Below are 21,347 nucleotides of genomic sequence, written 5' to 3' on the forward strand. Positions count from 1 at the left end.
ACCACTATCATGACAGTTTGTTCTGATTGTCAATGGCAATTTGTGGGCTCCCAGTCATTGTTGCCAAATGATACAGCCAGTTTCTAACCTGAGCCGTGGGGCTCAGCCTGCTCTGAAAGCAAACGCTTTTACTGGCTGAGCCACTCGGGAGCCAAAAAGTATCCACTCTTGAGAGATTCATCCATCAAAATTTTATATTGCTCACATTATTATTTCAACAAATGATTACCCTGGTTTTCCAAATGACAAGATAAAAACTCCCTTCCGATTTTACTAATTCTGCTAACCTCTCCTATGCGTATGATAGAATTGATTGTTTTGTGTGTCTGTGCGTGTGTTTGTGTGTGCGGGGGTGAACTTCAAATAGACCAGAGATTATGCTAGATCAACATTCTTTAACCTATTACTTCCGTATCATCTCAGAGGAAAAAATTTTCTAGGCAGGACACCTAAGACTTGGATTTACCGAGTTTATACTGTTGTTGGACCTCTATTTGTTCATAACATATTATAGTAAATACATGCACTGTATTTGTCAACATGGATTTCTGAGTTATGCTGTAAGATATTAATGTGCCATCCTCAGATTCACCTTTTGGTATGCACATGTGTGATCTGTGGATCATTTATGTACTGTCATATAGCAAATCACTGCACAGATGTTTGAAGGAGGAGCGCTCACAGCCATCCTGGCACATTCATATACGTTTGATGTATGTCAAATGACCACGCACATGAAGACGTTGTAAAGAATCGCTGACAGTAAGCTTGAGTGGAATGTGCTGTGCATTTCATCTCAGCTGGTGACAGTAAAAAAGACCCCCCCACCAAACACACACACACACACACACACACATACATACACACACACACACATCCGCCCCCTACTATAACCAGTCACCCTCTGATACATAGCAGCATCCATCACTATCTGCATGCTGCTGTCAGCCGCGGCACAATTGTGTTCACCCGCCGCGCATGCCCGCCTCTTCAAAGCGAGTCCTCATCTGCATACACCTCCGTCATGGTTCCACGCCGAGCGCACCCCTCCGCTCAGGCTGCCAGGCAACACCCGCTCTCTCGTGTCCCACTGCATCCCTTCAGTTACCTCTTAATCTTGTCGATGAATGACTGCAGTAATACACAAGCAATGCACGCGGGGTAGTGTCCTTATAGTACGTCAGGGGCCGTTCCCTTAATTATTATCCTTAGTTCACCTCAGAGTTACCATTTAATATCTGTATCTGACAGGAATTCAAAGTTCATTTGAAGTGCTCCAGTAAGTGTGAATAAATATTTGAAAATGGACCCTAGAGAAAGGTTTTGGTTGGTCATACCAAGCACACACAAATTAGACAAGCTTCGCAAGCCTAACTTGAAAATGCTAGGTAGTGTACATCCAACCCGATGCCCAGTGGGTTTTAAATCTCCAATAGCACAAGCCTCGTTTTTTAAATGCATCCTTGGTGTTTCTCTGTGAAAATATGCGTGCACCCTACCATTATATTTGCACCTTTGTATCAGTCGGAACAATTTAATAAGGATGCTCCAAGTAGACAACCTTTCCAAGGGTGGGGTATAAGTGCTGTGTACACTCAGCCAAGTGTTTAATTTTTCAGAGAGGACCCCTTGATAGCCCTTGGTGTCTCTCAAAGAAGAAAATATAGAAACAGGCCTTTCCTGGGGACATTTCTTCTCCATGTTTTAACCTGCTTGCCTTGTCGCTTAGCTTTTCCTGTGTTACCAAAGTTTACTCACCCCAGATACAATCTGACACTCAGGGTTCTCTTGGCTGGAGCACTGTGGTTGAATATCAACAGTTCCCTCTACTTTGCTGCTTGTCGTCTCATGTCCTCCCACCACTTAAACCTTTCTTTCAAGCGTCATTAGCCATCATGCGCCTGATGTCCTGACAATACACCCTCTCAGTGCTTGATGGCAGTGGTTGCTGTATGAATGCCTTTGGGGCCTGGAAAGAGGATCATTCAGTAGAGGCGTTTAGCTGCAAACCCCCATTGATGCAGTGCAGTATAACCACAACATACTGGCTCGGTTTGCTCAAAGAGAGCACCCTCCATATTCTGTAGCTTGCTGAGCCATTGTGACACAGGCAGAAATTACATAGATGCATCTCTGCTGCTTGAGAGCTTAAATGGTGTGAATCCTTTTGGAGCTCAAGAAAACATTTCAGCCACGGATCAGGTTTGCTCAACCACCCAGGTTCAGTTATTAAATCTCCTGTTGAACTTGAGCCAGATACAGACTGATCAAGCCAAGGAGGCAAGACTGATGCACAGCCCTCAGAATTAGAATGAGAAAACCACAGGCAAAAGATTTAAAAGTTGTGCAGTGCTAAGCTGACTTAAAGTGCCAGCGCAGGCTTATAAGCATGGTATATCTCATCTGCTCTCATGCTTTGTAAATGAAATGACAAAACTTCACCTTGCAATCGTCAGCAAGTTTTTTTTTTCCAAGGAGGGACATCAGTTTTTGCGAAATTGTCTGTGCATCGGCATCCAATTTGGATGGTGCCGTCTCAAAGCCCGAGTGGATTTGCTCCGAACGTTTGAAGTTCGCCATGCGGTTGGCAGTCAGCCTGGCCTGCCCTGTCTCGGAGCGTCGACCAGACCGAGGAGGATTTGAAAATGATGATCTATCATCTCAGGGATAATCCTGTTGGTCATGACCAGAGGATTCAGATGTGAAACCGATTCCTCTGGGAGCTGCGTGCAGGGTGGTGGGGGGTGGGGGGGTTCGAGGGGATGGTTAGGTGTCCTGCTGCTTGGGGGAGGGGGTCTGACTGGCTGGTGGTCAGGTTAGTATGTTTGCTTTCTCACAAGCACCACCTAAATGCATGGTGCACTCTAACCGTGTCAATGACTATGATGTTGCCTAATAATGTTCCGCTTCAATCCGTAAGGTAGCACAATCACTTACAGTCAGAGCAGCCACAGAAGGTAGCTCTGCCTGGTGCCATGCCTGCAGCTGGTCAATGTACTGTTATTCAATCACATGAGTGCATTGTGCTGTTTCACACAATGTTAATGAGCCAGTATTAGGGGAACAGTATGAACCTCATAGCTAATAAATGTTTCTTTTCTAATTTCCTGCAGCCACAAGGTGGCTCTGCTTTAATTTAAGCCGAGGTTCCACAGGAGATGGATTTTCACTATGGAAGCATGTCCTTTGTGACTGACATCAAAGGAATTAATTTATACAGTTATTAGAGGACTGGAACCCACATGACGAAATGTCGCAATGTCTACAGCAAAAGCACTTTCAAATTCACTACAGTCTCCATCCAGTTCTTTGTTGTTGTTGCTTTCTTCTAACCTTTCTACAAGAACAATAGGAGAAGCTGCTTGGGGGTTAAAATTAACACTCTGGAAGAGGCATACTTTTGACTATCCATTTGTAAGTACTGGTTCTGTGAAAAGTCCAGTGTCTGAGGCACCCCAGAGACATTTCCATGGAGTGGCATCACCATGGCAACAATGGAGGCTGTACCCCCCCAGGCCACCTTGGAATATTTTAAGTGGCTTCTTTGAACTCCTGGTAGAAATATTAAATAATCTACTTATAAGGATGAAACGAAAGGATCGAAATATGAAGTCAATTTTTGATCATTAAAGGCCCACTGACAGATATTTTCAGCTCCATGTTCGTAGGATGGCTTTGGCTCACCATCTCATTTGAAGGGGTGGAACAGTTTAAGTAATAGTTGCCAGAGGTTGCCAACCAGTAATGTAACCCTGAATGTGCAGTAGCTAATCACGCCGCTGTAACATCTTCCATCAAATTTCCAATAGTTGTATGTTCCAATAATTCAACTTGCTGGCTTTTTTCTTACTGTATCCCCTAGCAGGCAAATCACAATCTGAAGTTATACTTATATCCCTTTTGGCAATCAGGAATCTGCAGCTTTCTCATCTGTGTGACATCACATATGTGTCGTTACCTGGCAGTCTGGCTCTTCTAAATTTAATTATGCAGCACAACAAAGAGAGTCCTACAGAATACCAGCTGGTGTTTGTGAGATGAATTATCAGCACACACTGATATTGGAAATGTAATGAAAAAGGTTCAGCAAGGCTTGAAGTCTTGGTGAAGGCGGTTCTGTTCTGGTTTCTTTATATGTCTCATGAAGATACACAGTTATGCCAGTCTTTCTGGCCTGGCGTGTGATGATTTCCTCTACATCCTGATTGCATGTTTCTTAGAGGGATTTTGCTTTGATGGACTCAAGGACTTGTACTCACTGCTGATTTCTCTAAGGCTCTCATATGTAGAAGTGTCCTCTGACGTGGTGCTTCATGGCAAGGTTAGCCAAGGAGTCAGATAAAAAGTATGGCCGCATAAGCGCTCGAGGAGGGCAGTGAGAGCCTGCGGTGAGAAAAACACTTATTTTTCTCTCTGTTTTGACCATCACAGATTAGAAAGCCACTGCTAAGGGCTCTGTAGGTTTCAAGTAGTTACGTGGACATTAAAAAAGGGTGTGTGCAAAAACAGTTCAATGCTTTGCTCTTTGCTCTTTCAGTGCTTTACTGTTTTTTTTTCCAGCTGCAGTATCATCAACACCTCAACCAAAGTGTTGGCAAATGTGGTCACAGTCATTGCTACTCTAAACATTTTTTTTTTTTTACTTATGGTGTCTGAATTATGTTAATATGTTACTTTTTGTCATGTAACGTTACCTGCCCCAGCACTGCTGCCACACATTCTCTGTGTGTGCTTTCCCATCCAAATATCCATTCCATTTCCGATTACTGTGGCGCTCAGTGGATTTGCTCAGTTACATTTGCTTCTTCAGAAGTTAAAAATAAGCATATGTTTCTTCCGAATGTTGCCTTCTTTTCATTATGTGAGAAGATTGAAAAAGTAAATCCTTCAAGCTGTTCGCTCTGAGCTTTTTGCCTCTGTGGCGAGCATCCGCAAGGTGTTTCACTAATGATGCCCTTCCTTAATCAACATGGAGAAATGCAAAGCCAAGCTAATGAAGCTGCTGCTGGAGTTTTTTTTTTTTTTTTACAGTCAGCAGCCTTGTCTAATGCATCACGTAGCTTTGGATATCACAGTTCCATTACTTTTTCACACTTTTAGCTTCCCTCTGAGTTACTGACACAACTGTGGACAGTGACTGCTTGCAGAGTTGTACAGTATTTACGTAATGCAGGCTTCATATACACAAGACCTTTCATTTTGTTTTGCTCTTCAAGGTGAATGAGGGTACAAATTTTTGCTTGTTCAAGAGGCACTCCATGTAGCACAGCTGTGGGCATATTGGGTATAGATGGGGGATGAAAGGGTTGACATTCTCACATCTCTGAGCTGCTTTGCAGAGGTACCGTTAAGGGTACTAAGGAACCTGTTGTTGGCCTGTAGGAGCACCACCGTCTCCTAACATGTGTAGTGGAAGGGTGCCGGTGGAGAGCGTGCTCCATTACCATCACTAACTCTCTGCTGGTGAAACAGCTTTCTGGTTCCAGTTTTATCCCATACTTTCAGGTCCTAGATTTGTCATTGCTCATAGCAATTGCTGTTTCTTCTCTGTGTCAGTGCTCATCTCCAGTTACTGAGCATGTATACCACAGAGTGGTACTGATTGCTTCTGTGATTTATCTACCTATTTGGAATCCCGGCTTTTGGGGGAATTTCCATCACTGGAGGAATTTCCACCCCTTCCCTGATTCCCTGTCTGTCCCGTTGACCTGCACTGACTGGAGGTACTGTAGGCTGCAGCTTTTAAAGAGAGAGGTCTCTGTATTTAAATGTGAGATCATGTGGCTACTACTGTTTTAATTTATCCACATTTCACTGCAGTCTCTGCACCTCAACCTAAAAAAAGACATTACATTTAAAGATGCCCATCTGATTTATGTAAATATGAAGTTTTGGTGATTTATCGCCTGGTATTTCAGTTGTACAACATATTTTTGTGGGTCAAAGCAGTGTAAGGGCTAGTAGCTACAATATTTTTTTAAGTCAGTCATGTGAGTTAATAAATAGCTCCAGATTTGAATGTCTCTCGGGATATAGCAGAGAGAAAACTAATACATGCTATGAATTTGATATAGAGATCAATCAAGACCAGCAATTTATATCAAAATTATCCTCTGCTTTTTCTCCACAGAAAATATGGGGTCCATTTTGGATAAGTGCCTTTATATTGTCTTCTGAAGCAAGAAATCCCATTCTGCCTGGTAGTACAAGATAAGCAGACACCAATTAACTGAGTGCTCTTTTTTCTGTCACATTGATAATAAAAGGAGGCACTCTTGAAATTGTTACGTTCTTATGCTTAACGTTTAAAATGATGTCTGTGTCTTTCATTTCCGTACAATTTTGAATCTGCTCTAAGAACTTAATAGCGTCAGATTAATTTTATTAGCCTTGCCTTCCCACAAAGTAGGAGAAGCGAGTCGTTGTGAGAAAGGCCAAAAAGAAGTCACATTTGACACATATGTCAAATCCTGCAGTTCCCCTACATTACCATTTTTCTGTCTATACATGCATTCAGTATTTTTCTATAAATGATGTTTTTTCAGCACATTATCTTAACATCAGGACTGAGAGAGCAGCTCGGCTAAACTGGGAAAACCAGCATTCAATATAATTCATATTGAACATTCTATATGGAGCACACCTGACAAAATCGATATACCTCTGTGTGCAACAGTAGCATCATGTAGTCTAAGCCTCCTCATATTCAGCCTATTTTCCACTGTGCAGGGTTAGCCATTCTTTCCCCCACAAACATCACGGCGTGCCAAATCCATTCCAATCTGTCACCCCGAAAGACTGCCACACCTTTAAATGCAAGTGGTGTTGTTCACAAAAGTGAAATTCAATTTGGGCTGCGTGTCACATTGCATGGAAGGGAAGAAAATGTATTAGCGATAAGACCAGGAACACGGAGAAAGTACAACAGAGGTGGTTGTTACTGTTGCCACTGGCATTACCTGAAGCAGGAATTGTTAATGTACAGTGGTGAAAAAGCTCCAAAATACTGTCATATACAATTCCTGTGAACCTTTTGACAAATAGCCGAGGAAACAGGAAGCTGTTATGATTGATATTTTGAGCTTGTGTCTGGGAATGTGTGCTTATGTTTCCGTAAAGCGACACAATGTGGTAAATCATTAAAATTTATTTTCAAACGAAACCCTAAAGCCACGCAGTTTCCACTTAGATGAAAGATGATATTGTTTTTTTGAGGAGTGTGTGTCTCAGAGAGAGCTGTAAAGTACAGGCATTATCATTAGCCTTGTACTGAGCAGGGGGGTAGTTTAGGTCCCCAAGGTGAAGCAATGCCTGCTTAATGGCCCCAAAAAGGCAATTTCCTCAATGTTATTTGGCACATCTTGAGAAGTCTGTCTTATCATTTTGCAATCATTTATCACAGCAGCACATGTGCAGCCCTTTGACTTCAGTGAGCGATCAGATTGTGTAATGTGACGCATTAAAGAAAAAGTAGTAACTTTGAAATGATATTTTCTGTAAGGATATTCACTGTCTGTGCTCATATTTGAGGGAAGAAAAAACTAAAATGCGTGGAGAAAATGGCCTTCCTGTGGCTTTTTACCTCACAGCAGGCATCAGAACAGGTTATAGAATGTGAGCTCCCCAGAGTAATTTCAAATGCAGTCCCAGCACTGGTCTTTTAATGTCAAGCGTTTTTAGTTTTGATGTCCCCTTCCTCTTTTCTGTTCATTTTTGTCTTTTTTTCAAATACCATATGAGTCACCCTTCTTGTATTCAACACATCACTGTGCTATAGAAAGATCAATTGAACTTAGAAATCCATTCTCAGTTGGAAAGACAAGTTCAACATTTGTTGGTGTACTCTGTGTCTCTTTAGCTTTGTAGATTAAAGTGTATATACAGGACATACTACTGTAGAAAAAAGACAGTTATATTCATCTTGTTTGTGCTGTAACTAACCAGAGCTTTCCATCACTTAACTCTCACTCAAATCCCAAGGCAAGTATGCCATGCGCGACCTGGTCCATCGCCTACCGGGGGGAAACAACAGCACCAGTGGGGGTACTACCAACAGCACTGTCAGCAAGACCATGTCTGACGACACTGTCACCGCCATCTGCTGTGCCCTGCATGAGGTCATCACGAAGAACATGGAGAACGCCAAGGCCCTGCGCGATGCCGGTGGCATCGAGAAGCTCATAGGCATCGCCAGGAGCAAAGGAGACAAGTAAGTGTTAATCTTCCGGCCCTCCAAGCCTGCAACTTGGGTTTCCCATGGTGCAGTTCAGGTCAGCATCACGCTGTCAGCACAGCACTAAACAGGAGATGAATCAAGGGTCCAGGTAGATCAGAGTGAGATTGCTCACACACAGACATGATTGACCTGTCTCACACCTGGTCTGTGATGCGGATTTGAGTCCGTGCTCTCAGAAGTGAAGTATCCATGCCATACTGTTGCACCCGTGATACAATACTCATTCCTAGGTCTGAGATGATTTAATGATTTCTTTGTCTTAATTTATGTGAATGTGAATCTTATAGAACATAACCATTGCTTAAGTGTAAGCATAAACAGTAATGCTCTTAATTTAAGTGCCCAAATGATAGTGAGAATACTTTTTCACTTGCTTACGCATCTTCGGTCTGTCTGGTTATGAAAGGGGGGCCATTTTACACTTGGGTAAGTTGCAGTGACGCCACAGCCGCAGTCAAGAGTCATTCAGCATCAGCTCACTGAACTCGCAGAAAAGCCTATGAGCAAGAAAATAGCCACTGTCGCTATGGGAGATGGGTTCTAGTCATTGGCCCGCCCTATCTCTCACTAGATCTCCTATTGTCTCAATCCAGGGGTCTCAGCCTCCCTCAGTTATCAGGTCCTTATTCTGAAAGATGATTCATTGCTTCTCAGATAACTTGAGCGGTTCTGAGGGGTTTGTTTAGCCAACATGACAGTGAGTGATGAACGCTCCCTTCATAATGGCTGACCCTCAATATGCCGTGTCTGATACATTAGCATGGTCTCCGCGGACCCTGCTGTACGCCGCCTGTTATCACAGCGCCATACCCTCTCATCCAGAACCCAGTTAACGTGTGAATCGAAGGGGACACTTCTGTCACAAGGGAAGTGTCTCTCCACGCAACAGCTGCGTTTGGCTGGTTTCTAGGTGTGAGGTTATCGATGGAACATCCACGCTTGTCGGCTGTTGTTTTCCACCTTAAATGTAAATCGAGGGCCAGCATTAAATGCGACAGCCGATCAGATTTCTTGGCCCCTGGGGTGTCAGATCTGCTCAGCTCCTGTTTTTTTCCTTTCTTCCGCCCCCCATTGTCTGTGTATGTTTTGTAGATAATCATTCCTCGCCAGCCTGTCTGAGTGCTCTCCACTATGATTGATGCCAAATAGAATGCGCCCACGAACGCGTTCACTCAGACCCCATGTCCACTCCATCCACCACCGTGAGCAGGCTTAAATTAGGGGTTCGGGTGATTGAAGGACCTATCTGAGGCTTTAAGTGAGAGCCTGTGAGGATATTAAAAGCACGGACTGATAGTAATCACTGTCCCCCCTCCAGGGAACCCTGCAGATTTACGTTAAACAGCGGAACATTAGGCAGGAGTCGAAGCCTTTGCGTTCTGCATGCCACTCAGCAGTAATGAGAGTGGCGTTCAGCCAAGGTTAGCCAAGACCCAGCTTTGATTTCGGAACTTTTCAAAATGTGGTACTGCATGTGAAGTTGAAGAAGGGAACAGCATGCACAGTGTGGCGAAATAATGTTCAATATCTATGCCTATTTGTAAAGGAACTAGGAATATGAATACCCCACACAGCAATCTTTCAGGGATTAAGGCAAGCAAGGAGTCATCTGAGGTGTGATACTAAGAAAAAGGCTGCCCTATCAAACTATTTTTGGAATACTTTCTTACTTGAATGTTCTGATTTGACTTTGACGTTAATGTTACACTTTACATTTTAATTTTGTTGGCAGTGTTTGTTGTTCTTCACATGAGTCTAATTTTCATAAAGGCCACAGTTCATCTTAATATATCATTGTGGGTTTTCAGCATTCCCTTGACACAATACTTTGCATGCAGTTATGTTCAAAGCATTAGGAAGGCAGTTCCCTCTCCCATTAAAGTAAAAAGCTATTTATGCTGCAATGGCATGATTGTATGAAAAAATTATTGTACTTAGACCATCTCAAGAGATATGTAGATGAAACATAAAACATGCGACAAGAACATTTGCCTCTGATGAGATACTGACAACAGAGAAAGATATGTCAACATTTCAATGCATTAAGACTTGTGACTTCATTTTAAATGGGGAAATTGTTTTCACGTGAATGCCCCTTGCCTACGCCCAGACTAAGTGGAAAATTTGCAGGTGGAAAATTAACCTAAATTAGCCATTTGTACATGTTATGTAGTTGAGTTTTAATGATGATGTAAATTGCATTTGTATGAGGATTGCGTTCATACAAGGATGCTGGAAATGAGAAAATCAAAGTCTTGAAATAAAGAAAGAACAAACCCAAGATGGAGAATAGAAGGTTTGGGCATTCATCAGCAAAATCCTTAGCCTATAATTAAGGACAACTTTTGAAGTCGCACATCCAACACCCGACATATTAATTTCTTGATAAATTTTTGTCATATCTACATGGTGCCATGAGGAAGGGTTTTAGATCAATTAGGCAGACATCATTACTTCAAAACCTCATGTTAGTACTGTATTAGCATACCACAGGTGGGTGGCAGAGACTCCTGTAATTGCTCCGCATTGAAAGAATAGTATGCTTTTTAAAAGGCTGTTACATCCGTACAGCTTCATCTGTACCAGAGAGGTGTGTGAAGTGCCCTGTTAAACTCAATTGAAGTAATTTGAAGGGACAGGGTAGAGTAGCAGTTCAGGCTTCTAACCACAATGTTGTTGGTTCAATTACCAGCTCCATATCGTAAAAGTAGTAGGTAATGTATACTTGGTAAATTGCTTGAGAACTTGATCTAGACAAGTGCATAAAGGTATCTGCTAATGTAATAAAATCTCTGCTGCTCTTACATGTCAGTTAAGATATGTTTGTTCTTTCAGGTCAAATACTTAAATTTCACTTTGCCTGCTGCATCTGTTGTCTGGCATCAGTGTGTTGCCATAATGCACTATGCCTCTGTGAAAACCCACTCTGATCTGTTAATCATTATTTTTTTGTGGAATGAACTAGCTCTTACCAGCTTTTAGTGTCCTTTCTGAAAGTAGTTGTTGTTATTCTTTGAAGTTGCAGACATTAGAAAAGCCAATCTCTATGTCAATAGCTCTCGTGGCTGAAGTCCTGAAATGGAAAGAAAAAGAGACTATGAAATCATACCATTTGTTTTCCTACAAATACATGATGTCCCAGGAAACATATGCCAGAAGACTGCTATGAAACAGAGTTAAACTACGTTTGTTATTACACCAACCCAGACGAATGCCCACAGTATATTTAATGGGAGCTGCAACTGTGTACAGCCGGACATTTTCATTTCCCTTTTGAGGTACATGGAACACATAGAGAAATAAAAATTTAACAGGATTTATTCAAACAGCAAAACATTGTTTTCGAATGGAATATAATTAGACAAGTAGGTGAGTTGTTATTACATCTTTTTTGAAAACATCAGCTTCTGTTGTGGAAACTCAAACTGAGTTTACTTTAATATTGTTGTAGATTACAGAGTTTTCAAAATTCTCCAAATGAGAGACTGATATAGCAGCCGTGGTGAATAGCGGGTAGGGAAGAGAGCTTGTAACAAGCAGGCTTCAGGTTGGATTCTTGGGTGGAACACTGCTGTTGTTCCCTTGAGCAAAGTACTTAATGCTCCAGTAAATATCCAGCAATGCAGAGTACCAGATGTGGTCAAGAGACGTAGTCTGCCATGCCGCAAGTCAGGACCAAAACTAGTCTTTATTTTCTCCAAAGGACAAGGGGAATAGTGCGTTCATCCAGGCCCACTGATGAGGTAACGAGCAGCAGGTGTGTGAGGGAGCGATGGGCTTGCAGCTGCTGCCATGCCTGAGAGTAGGGTTTGCGCCCTCCCTGTTCCAGCAGTGCTCCTGGCCTCCTCAGGCTCTCGTGGTGCTGAGCACGCGGCAGTCAGTGCACTCGGACGCCCTCTCGGCTCCCATGCTTCCCCTCCTTAGCTGCGCACCTGCTGTAGAAATGGGAAGTGTGATATGAACGAGAAAAAAAAAAAAGCGAGCATCTTATATAAGGGGCGCGTGTGCTAAGCCAATCAATGATGTAATGTTGGTGCTGGCCTCTCTTACAGGCACTCGCCGAAGGTGGTGAAAGCAGCCTCTCAGGTCCTCAGCAGCATGTGGCAATACAGGGATCTGCGCAGCCTCTACAAGAAGGTAAGGCTCCTGCACACAGGTGCACTGTGTGTCACGCTCGCTGGCTGTGGCTGAGAGGTTGGAGTGCAGGTTGCACGCAGAGGTAAGAATGTGAAAAGGTCGGGTTTACGTTGGAGGCACTTTCACAGCCTTGGCGATGTGTTGCGCGCCACCCCGGCCGCCATGGTGTGAAAGCGAAAGGAGCCGGCACGTCCACGGGTGCTGACACCACAGCGGCAGGCCCGGAGGGCTCCAGCGTGGGCGATCGCAGGTCAGATGGCCGGGGAAGCTGTTAATCACCAGGTGACATCACTGTTAAATCTCAGATCTGTGCAGCAAGGCCGGCGCTGGCGCCAGCCTGTGCAAGCGTTTATCGTGTCATTTCTGAGGCCTGAAGGTATTGGACGTTGGCTTCTCTGTCCGGCTCCTCCTCTTTTGTACTTCAAGCACTGGCGTGTGCTTTCTTTTTCCTCCTGTTTATATATATATATATATATATATATATATATATATATATACACACACACACATATATACCCATTTGCATATATTTACTTAAGAAGGGAAATCGGATACGTCCTCTGAAAAATGTCTTGTGCAAAGAAAGCATATTAATTAGCAGGAAATGAGTGTGGTGACACGGCAATGTAAGACAAGGCGGAGTTTAAGATGATCCTAAGCCCACATTTCAATTACAGCATGGTAGTCTGTGGCCCATATCATCTTGGTCATCTGAGGTTTTTCTGATTTCCCAAAGGATTAGATATCGGAATGCGTTGGGAAGTTAGGCTGTTGTAATGCCTTTTGGCTGAATTTCAATAATTACTTCATTTTTATATGAGTGTGGTCGCATTCATGTGAGGTGAAACATAGTAGTACTACGTCGGATGTACAGCCAATCAGATGTCTGCAAGGCATTGCGTGTCCTTCCTGTGTAAAGGCCAAGCCTGGAGATTCAGGGGGAGTCTTTGTCCTGCACTGCAGCAGTGAACACTCTTCTTTGAAAAGTTTAATCATGCAAATATCCAAATCAATGTGCTTTTCACTGTCTGTTTGTGTTTCAAATGCCAGCCTGTAAAGATTTGCTTGCAAGAACATCTGGAATGTTCAAACACTAAAATATTTATAATCTCTTCAGTTTTTCTCTGTACGGCAACTGCAGTTCAGACTTTATTGCCTAGACACCAGTGAGTAATGGTCTATTGAAAAATAACATCACACGGCAGCTGAAATATTTACTCAAAATGTCCAATCAATAAGCTTTTGTGGTGCTTTATGTGCTCACAGTTATTTGGATCCATTCAGTCCCAGTTCTCTCTCAAGTACTTTTTAAAGACAAGCCAGAAGTGATTTGGAGAAAAGTTGGCCTTCATTGCTGCGTGACTATTGAGTGACTATATCACTTTATATTTCCTGTTACTTATTTATACAGCACACAGACTTAATGTGAATTGATTTAAAATGTTTAAATTGCAAACCCTTTCCATTCAACTACAGAGAAAATCAGTCTAATTTGTCTAATTGTATTCATTGTATAATATTAAGGAGCAATAGTATGTACAATAATAATGATTTAAAGAATATACCAGTAGAACCAGTAGAGTTCCATAAATAAGAAATATGTGGAGAAAAGAGAATCATTATGGCTTTTAGAATACAGATGTATGTATTCATATCCATCTGTATTAAATGTTGGTTTTGAAATGGTAAATTGGAGTTGCTGATGTATTGTGGCATTCACAAGTCATCTTGCTCTTAAAACCTACATGACAAGGTTTCACCTTTCTTAATTCTACATTTGATCTCTGTCAATATTTGCTAGGCCTTTTTCATATCTTAAGTAAATCTATTCCTTGTCTCCTTTGTTTGTAATATAAATGGTCCCCCACAAGTGCTCTCCAGGTTAAGAGGAGCTTGTCTTGTAATCACTAGACTGACGTCAAAGCCTCTGTTCCACATTTGTGGGGGTTCAATGTCAAACAGTCCATACAAAACTCAGACTCTCATACTAAAAAAGGATCTTTGTGTTCTATAAAATCTGCTTGTAGCATTTACCAATGAGTTTTCACTAAGATGACCTTCAGCATAAAAAATGTTAAGAGATAAAGAGAGAAATAGGAGATAGAAAAGGAGAGACAGAGAGAGAGAGACATGCTTATACATAAACATGCAGTGCTACACAGATGCACAACTTCATACTGGGACTGAAAGAAGGAATTTAGCTGGAATCGTTGAGTATATTTCTAATAGTGAATGAGATTTCTTTTTAGAGTTGACCTCAGAAGTCAGACAGGAATCAGACAGCCCCTAATGAAATCAGAGAGGTTTAAATTCAAAGATTTAAGGGCTTAAACAAACCAAAGGAAACCCACAAAAGTCACAAATGGACATGCAAAATGTGAACAAGTGAGAGAGTAAGAACAGCATGTGGGAATAAAGCATGGTGGAGGCAGGCACGGGAGCCCTCTCCCGGTGCCATGTCAGGCCCTTCTGGTGCAGAGCAGCAGTCCCCAGGCCCTGGTGTGCCACGCTTAGCTGGCACAGAGCACTCACTGCTCCCGCTGATGACAGATCACAAGCAGCAGTGGAGCAGGGGACAGACCCATCCCCAGTGCACATTTTAATTGGACGTTTCTTTCCAGCTTTTGCCTTGCCCTGCTCAGGCTGCCTTTGTTTGTCAAAACCAGCAGGGCTGTGGTGTTCCTACCTCCAAACAGTAAAAATTAACTTGGCAGCACTGGACTGTGAATACTGGGACAGGGAATTTTGAGGCTGCGATTACCCTTAACCTCAGTAAGCTCGTTGCAGACTGGCTGGAGAAAGATTGGCCAGTTGATCTCCCTTTTCAGTAAATTAGGCACTAAAACGTGTGCATGTAATAACCACGCAGTCACACTCACACCACATATCCACTTTCATTGTTCAGAAGGGTGGTTTGCTGGAAAAATTGAAACACCTTGCCAGAGCAATGCGTCTCTATGCTAAAATCTGATCGTGCTTGAGCAGCTGTATTCTTCTGTTGATTTTCAGATAAAAAAGGTCACCATGCTCAGTCATATCTTACATAGTTCTTTTTTTCCTTTCTTTGGTTAGACACGTGAACAGTAAATGTAAGTTACTGTTTATTCCTCCAGATACCATACAGACATACTTTGTTGTATGTGCTGAGCATTCATAAGCATAAACTACCATTATAAGAGCCATTGACTTTTTATGCTAAGTATATTCAAGCGAGCACAAATTTTTCCAGAAAATGTTTAAAGTTCTGTTACATATTTGCCTGTGGATGTGTTTGTGTAATGTGATGACTTACAGGTAAACGTTTACGTTTCTCAGTTTCTCAGAGAACAGCCCTAGCTGCCCTTTAAGGTAGACATCAGCAGATGCAGTGGTTCGGTAGCATAGTCTATAAATCATGGAAGTCAAAGCAGCAGAGTGATGGATGTTGCGCATCCCCCGGGATGTTCTCGACATGCTGGAATCAGACTGGCTCCCGCCGCATGGAAAAGTCAGCGACAGAGTGGGAAAATGCAATGGCTGCCTCATACACAGGTCATATCTCTTACAGGCACCGCACTGTGTGATGTGAACCACAGTTGCATTGATTTTCTGAAGACTCCAGGTCCCGTCAACTTTTCTAATATTCACTTGTTCAGCATTCTTATCACAACCCATGAAGCCCAATAAATGTCAGTTGAAATGACATTAAACAAAGCGATATGGTACACATTACTCATTACATTTTCTAAGCTTTTCCATGGTGCAATAATTTTGGGAGCTCACTGTTGCTAGGACTTTTCTCAGTTGCCTCAAAAGATGTTGATTGGGTTGTAACCTGGGGAAATGTTAGCATCACAGAGAGACTGTTGGCTGATGTTTTTTGAAAGGGCAAGTCTAGGTTAGTCATGAAGTCACAGTAAACATTTAATTTTTTTATAGAAATATTTGCCACCCCCTTAAAGTTGGAAAAGGTCACGTAAGAGCCACTGACTAACCAGTACAAACTGCGTATTATTCTGCACAATGGATTAGATGAGTCTTGCATAAAATAAGAATTGAGTTTTTCTTGTAACTGCAGTGTTTCCCTGAGACAGGGAGAAGGGCGCTCTGCCATGAATAATATCTGTCTGTCTGAATATTGCCACATTGACTCATCGATTTAATCAACAGAAGATTTATTCATGTAGCGGCAGCTTTCCTTCACTCACGTTGCTCAGTCCACAGTTTTACTGCCCAGGAGTTCTGTGCGTAACACCAAATCTCATTCAAACAAAAATGTTTTTATTTTGTCTCCTCACCGTGTCACTGAGCCACTAAATAAATAAATAAATAAATAAAATGAAATTAATTACTGTCCACAAGCTACCTGTAAATGTCTACAGTGGACATATGGTGTTAAAATGTGTATTCATATCAGAGTTATGCCGGAGGGGAAAAACATCTCCGCAAATAAATCTGTTTGTATCATGTTGCAGTATTGGTTAGGTGAGTATTCAGCTGAATAGGTGAAGGGTTAAGGACTGCCCCTGGGAAGGCTATGCTATAAGCTGAGAGAGGCTTAACACTGCTTTGAGGCCCACGGCTTCTCCAATAATTTTCTCTGAACGGGCAATCGTGACCGGGCCTCTGCTGATATGCACCCCGTTAGCGATTCTCAAAATGTCTTCACAGCCAGGCGAAGAGAACTGGGGCTTTTGGACTCCTCAGGAAATGGGGGGGTCATATTTTTTATGCTAGATTTTTTTCCTGTGTATTTATTTTCTTCTGAGGGGAATGGTGGGAGTCTGAACAATGTGCACACCACCCTGTTTAGGCACGAATCCCTAAATGTGCAAGGCATGTGGCTCTGGCTGTTATCTACCCTCATTGTGGAAGATCTCACCCATGCAGTATTCGTTATTGATTTATCTGCAATGTCAACCTTGTAATCTACAAATGTGAATTGTGCGCTGTATCACACTATCTGAGTGAGAGCACAGCAACAAACATTTAATCAGGTGCTGAAACCATGAGATGGTGATCCTAAGAATGGATTAAGATAGGGGGTATCTGCCTTTTCTGAAATGCATGGAAGCAGTAGCAGCACACTATCTAAGACTTTTAGGTTAACCTGCTGGAAGTGCTCAATTAATTGTTTTGGATTTGACGTGCTGGGCCGAATTCAGCAGGATATTTTCATGCACTCCTGCACTATTAAAGGGGCCTGTACTCAGCGCAGTGTGAAAACCGAGATAGTCAGCAAGATGTCTTTAATCCCTCAAACTAAGTACTGCTCCGGGGTCTATACAGGGTGCAGGAAACGTGAGTGTAATTTGCCCTTCAAAATCCATCATGCACTTCAGTGACGGTCATGAAGTCATGATAAAGTGCATGAACGGAATTACCAAACAGTGCAATCAAAGTCTTATTGTGTAGAGACCAGTGTTTTCTACGTTGAGACTTTTTTGTCAAGTGTTTGGATGTGTTCTTTAAAACGTCTGAAATCAGAGAATGGCCCCATTCTGCTATGTGTCTTTATGGCAGTCCTACTTTAAAGCATAAGCTTTGAAACATTGAGCCATTTTCATTGCTCTCAGGGCTGCAAAGAATTGAAAGCAAAACTGAAAGAAAATATGTGTACGTGAAGTCTTAACCACTGTAGACTGAATGAAGGAAAGTGACATTAATAAATTGCTCCACACAAAGGCTGGTTTCCACCAGTCTGTGAGCGACACTGGTTCTGACATCAAGGGTAATTTTCTGCGTACATCACTGTTTACTTCACCCTCCGTAGGTTCCAAATACCTGTCCAGTGGCATTATTTGCAACAAGCCCAGTATTTGCACAGCACATTGTCCTTGCCAGCAGGCATGTGGAAATGGCACAGGTGTGACTGCACAGGGAATATTTGAAGTGGGGCAGCTTTGAACTGGCTGCACCAGAATGCACAGAACCTTTGATCCCTCTTTAACCCTATGGAGGTAAGTGCGTCGGTGAAAGGCAATGGAATGTCAGGAGAAATGTAGTTTGTTATTGTATAAGGAGGCGCAACAGGAGAAAGCGTGAAAACACTCTCACAGATCCTTTGCCATTTTTGGCATTTTTTTTAGGACTTTCACCTTTAAGTCAAATTTATTTTCTCATCTGTTGGAATTCAATGGCATTACTCCAATCACCCAACAGTGTGTTCTTTCCACAGTGTAATAGACATTATTATCTCTTGCATTCAAATATGCTCTTGGGACTAGCTACTCAAATAAGCAAGTGTGGTTGAGAGTATCTTCCATCGATACAGTATTTCTATTTCAACAATTACACAGACATGAGCTGTTAGCCATTGTCTAAAGATGAGACAGAGAGGTGGGAGGGATTGGGAGAGCCACTGGCTGTCCATGCTAATCACAATTGATTTTTGTGTTTGCAATTAAACAATTATATTACAATTATATTTGTAAGAGTGACGCTTACCAACAGAGCAAAGATAATGCCACAGTAATCAACTCCACGCCGTCCTTATGAGATGCTGTGAACCAAAACAAGGGAACAATACTGTAATATTTATAGCATTTCTTCCCTCAGTTATCCTACATGAATTATGAAGCACATTGTCTACACTTGCAATTAGACATTTTAGCTTCTTGTTAGCGGTAATTTGTCACTTTTGATCGGTGTCTGTGGCTGTATGAAGTAAATGAAGTTTTGAAATATAGTTCGCTGGCCAGCTCGCTCTCCACTGTGGTCACTTCATGTAACAAACCTCCTGATATCTTTGAGGTTCTAAATCAGTTCAATTGCATTAGTGTGCCACAGTGGAGGTAGCATGGCTGCGAAAGCCGTTCTGTAAATGGGAGCATAGGGTATATGTAATGCTAATATATATTGCAAAAAGATAGAGTATTGTGGTGGTGATTTTTTTTTGTTTATTGATTATTATGCATTTCTCGCTGGCTTCTCAGTGGCTTGTTTTATTTCTTATGGACAAATAGATTTTTAACATTTACTTGGAATGGTCATTTATGTCGTAGATACACACAGTACAATATACCTTCCATTGCATTTTCTATTACTTCGCATTAACACCTGCATGAATTCAGCCTAATTATTGTAGTTTTCTTTTTTCCCTCTAACCTTTTCCTATCAGAAGATGAAATTGACTTACCTTATTTGATCACAGGTCACACTCATTACTCTCAGCTTCACCAGGTAGAAATTAAACACATGGACTCCTTGAGTGCACTTAAATGAGCAATAAATATTCCCTGCACATAACTGGAATTATCAGGGTGCAAACGGCAAGCTGTTTCACACGCGGTTCATAGAGCCTAGGCGAAAGATAAGCATCAAAAGCATTTGAATGGACAGCAGTCTTGGATCTTGCGTGAGGCTATTAATGTAATGTCACAGGAAGAGGAGCCATGCTTCTGCAGTACGTTTGTAGAGTGTTGATGGATAGATTAAAGTTTCCAGCTGATGCATGCTGTGGAGGAGCCCTCAGACAACCCCCTGTCTCTCTCTCACACACACACATACACACACACACACACAAAAAAAACAAAATATGGCGCCTCCTTGAGGCTTGGCACGCACAGCAGTGACGCATCCTGTTTGCAGTCTGTTGTGGATGACATTGTGGGTGCAGTTGTGAAAAACAACCTCTACCCTTTCCGGCTGTACTGCGATGTCAGCAGTCTCACAGCCGGCCTATTGATCCACATCAAACCCGCATTAGAATGGCGTGGATCCAGGGCGATCACCTTATCTTCTGTATCATGCTTTCAACTCTCTGCATAGGCCAAGCAGGTTCAGATCACACAGGAGGGGGCCTTCATTGCTGACAATGGCACAAACAATCTGAATTGATTTTACTAATGACTGCATGGGATGGATTCGCACTGACTGTAGTTTTTGGTTAAGTAGCACAAGTGCAGCTTATAGTAAAGGACAATCACTGAGGAGTAGCCTTCATACCTTGAAAGTTAATGAACTTTTAGCAAGGGTCTTAAATAGTTTCTCATCTGCTGATAAGGTCAATTTTCATCGTAACTCATTTGATTTGCCTTGACTCAGATTTACTTTTTTTAAGTAAATACAAGCAAATGGCACAGCACTGTCTCCTTGCAGAGGATGAATTTTTTTGAGCTGCTGCAGTAAATTTACTTTAAATGTATGTATGTTAATGGTAATTTTATGTTCCTTTTCTCTCTTCTGTGGTGTGTCTTTGTGTTTTTGCAGGATGGCTATGCGCAGTATCATTTTGTGGGCTCTTCTTCAACAATAGAGAGGGACAGACAAAGGCCCTACTCTTCCTCCCGCACGCCCTCTATCTCCCCAGTCCGGACTTCCCCTAATAATCGATCAGGTGGGTCACAGCGCTTGTGTCATTGCGTTCCTCTTCTGAACAGAAACACTATGACCTTGCGTGTCGCACGGCCTCAGAGCAGCTTGTTTCAACTGCCGTTTAAAGTCGTTTCGCTCATACTTGTTGATTTCTCTGCTGTCAGGAATTGTTTTGAGAACTCTCCCTCCTGTCAAGCGAGCATTCATCTATTGCAGGTGAACCCTCTGAATAGGCTATTGGAGTCATTAAAACAGTGTACCACGGGGGAGTACATGAAAGGTGGGGAGGGTTTCAGACAAAGATGCCTTCCCAGTGAACTTCACATCTTTATGAACCAGAAAAGCACTTTTCCACAAAGTCACCTTTGAGGAGTCTTTTTTTTTTCTAGGCTAATTGTACTGCAAGGCAGGCAGACGGTGGAGCAAATGACAGTTTAAGTGGCTTAAATGCAGACTCGCTCTGAGCATCTATTACACTAAAGGTAGGAGAAGTCACCACAAAGCCGAGGCGGCTGGTATAACTGTGGAGGGGAAGCGGATGGGCTCGATGCTTTAAATCTTTTTTATCTCTCTCTCTCTGGGAGCACGGATCCTATTGAGCAGCCCTGGTCCATATTTTTTCCTTCATATAATGTTTCTTCTTGCCCTTTGAGGTGGAGCGGAGCAGAGCAGAGAGAAA

The 21,347-nt window shown here is 42.4% G+C and overlaps 1 protein-coding gene across 3 annotated transcripts in view; it reads left to right on the top strand.

Annotated features, from left to right (window-relative positions):
* ctnnd2a (catenin (cadherin-associated protein), delta 2a) overlaps positions 1 to 21,347 on the top strand; it is a 271,850-nt gene that overhangs the window by 239,359 nt on the left and 11,144 nt on the right. For all 3 annotated transcript variants that reach the window (XM_036520857.1, XM_036520856.1, XM_036520858.1), the window contains 3 exons: positions 7,981 to 8,209; positions 12,289 to 12,373; positions 20,564 to 20,690. In XM_036520857.1, the coding sequence (XP_036376750.1) occupies positions 7,981 to 8,209; positions 12,289 to 12,373; positions 20,564 to 20,690 (441 nt within the window). The remainder of the gene's footprint in view (positions 1 to 7,980; positions 8,210 to 12,288; positions 12,374 to 20,563; positions 20,691 to 21,347) is intronic.

This window comes from Megalops cyprinoides, chromosome 2, assembly GCF_013368585.1.
Source record: "Megalops cyprinoides isolate fMegCyp1 chromosome 2, fMegCyp1.pri, whole genome shotgun sequence".
NCBI classification, from domain to species: domain Eukaryota; kingdom Metazoa; phylum Chordata; class Actinopteri; order Elopiformes; family Megalopidae; genus Megalops; species Megalops cyprinoides.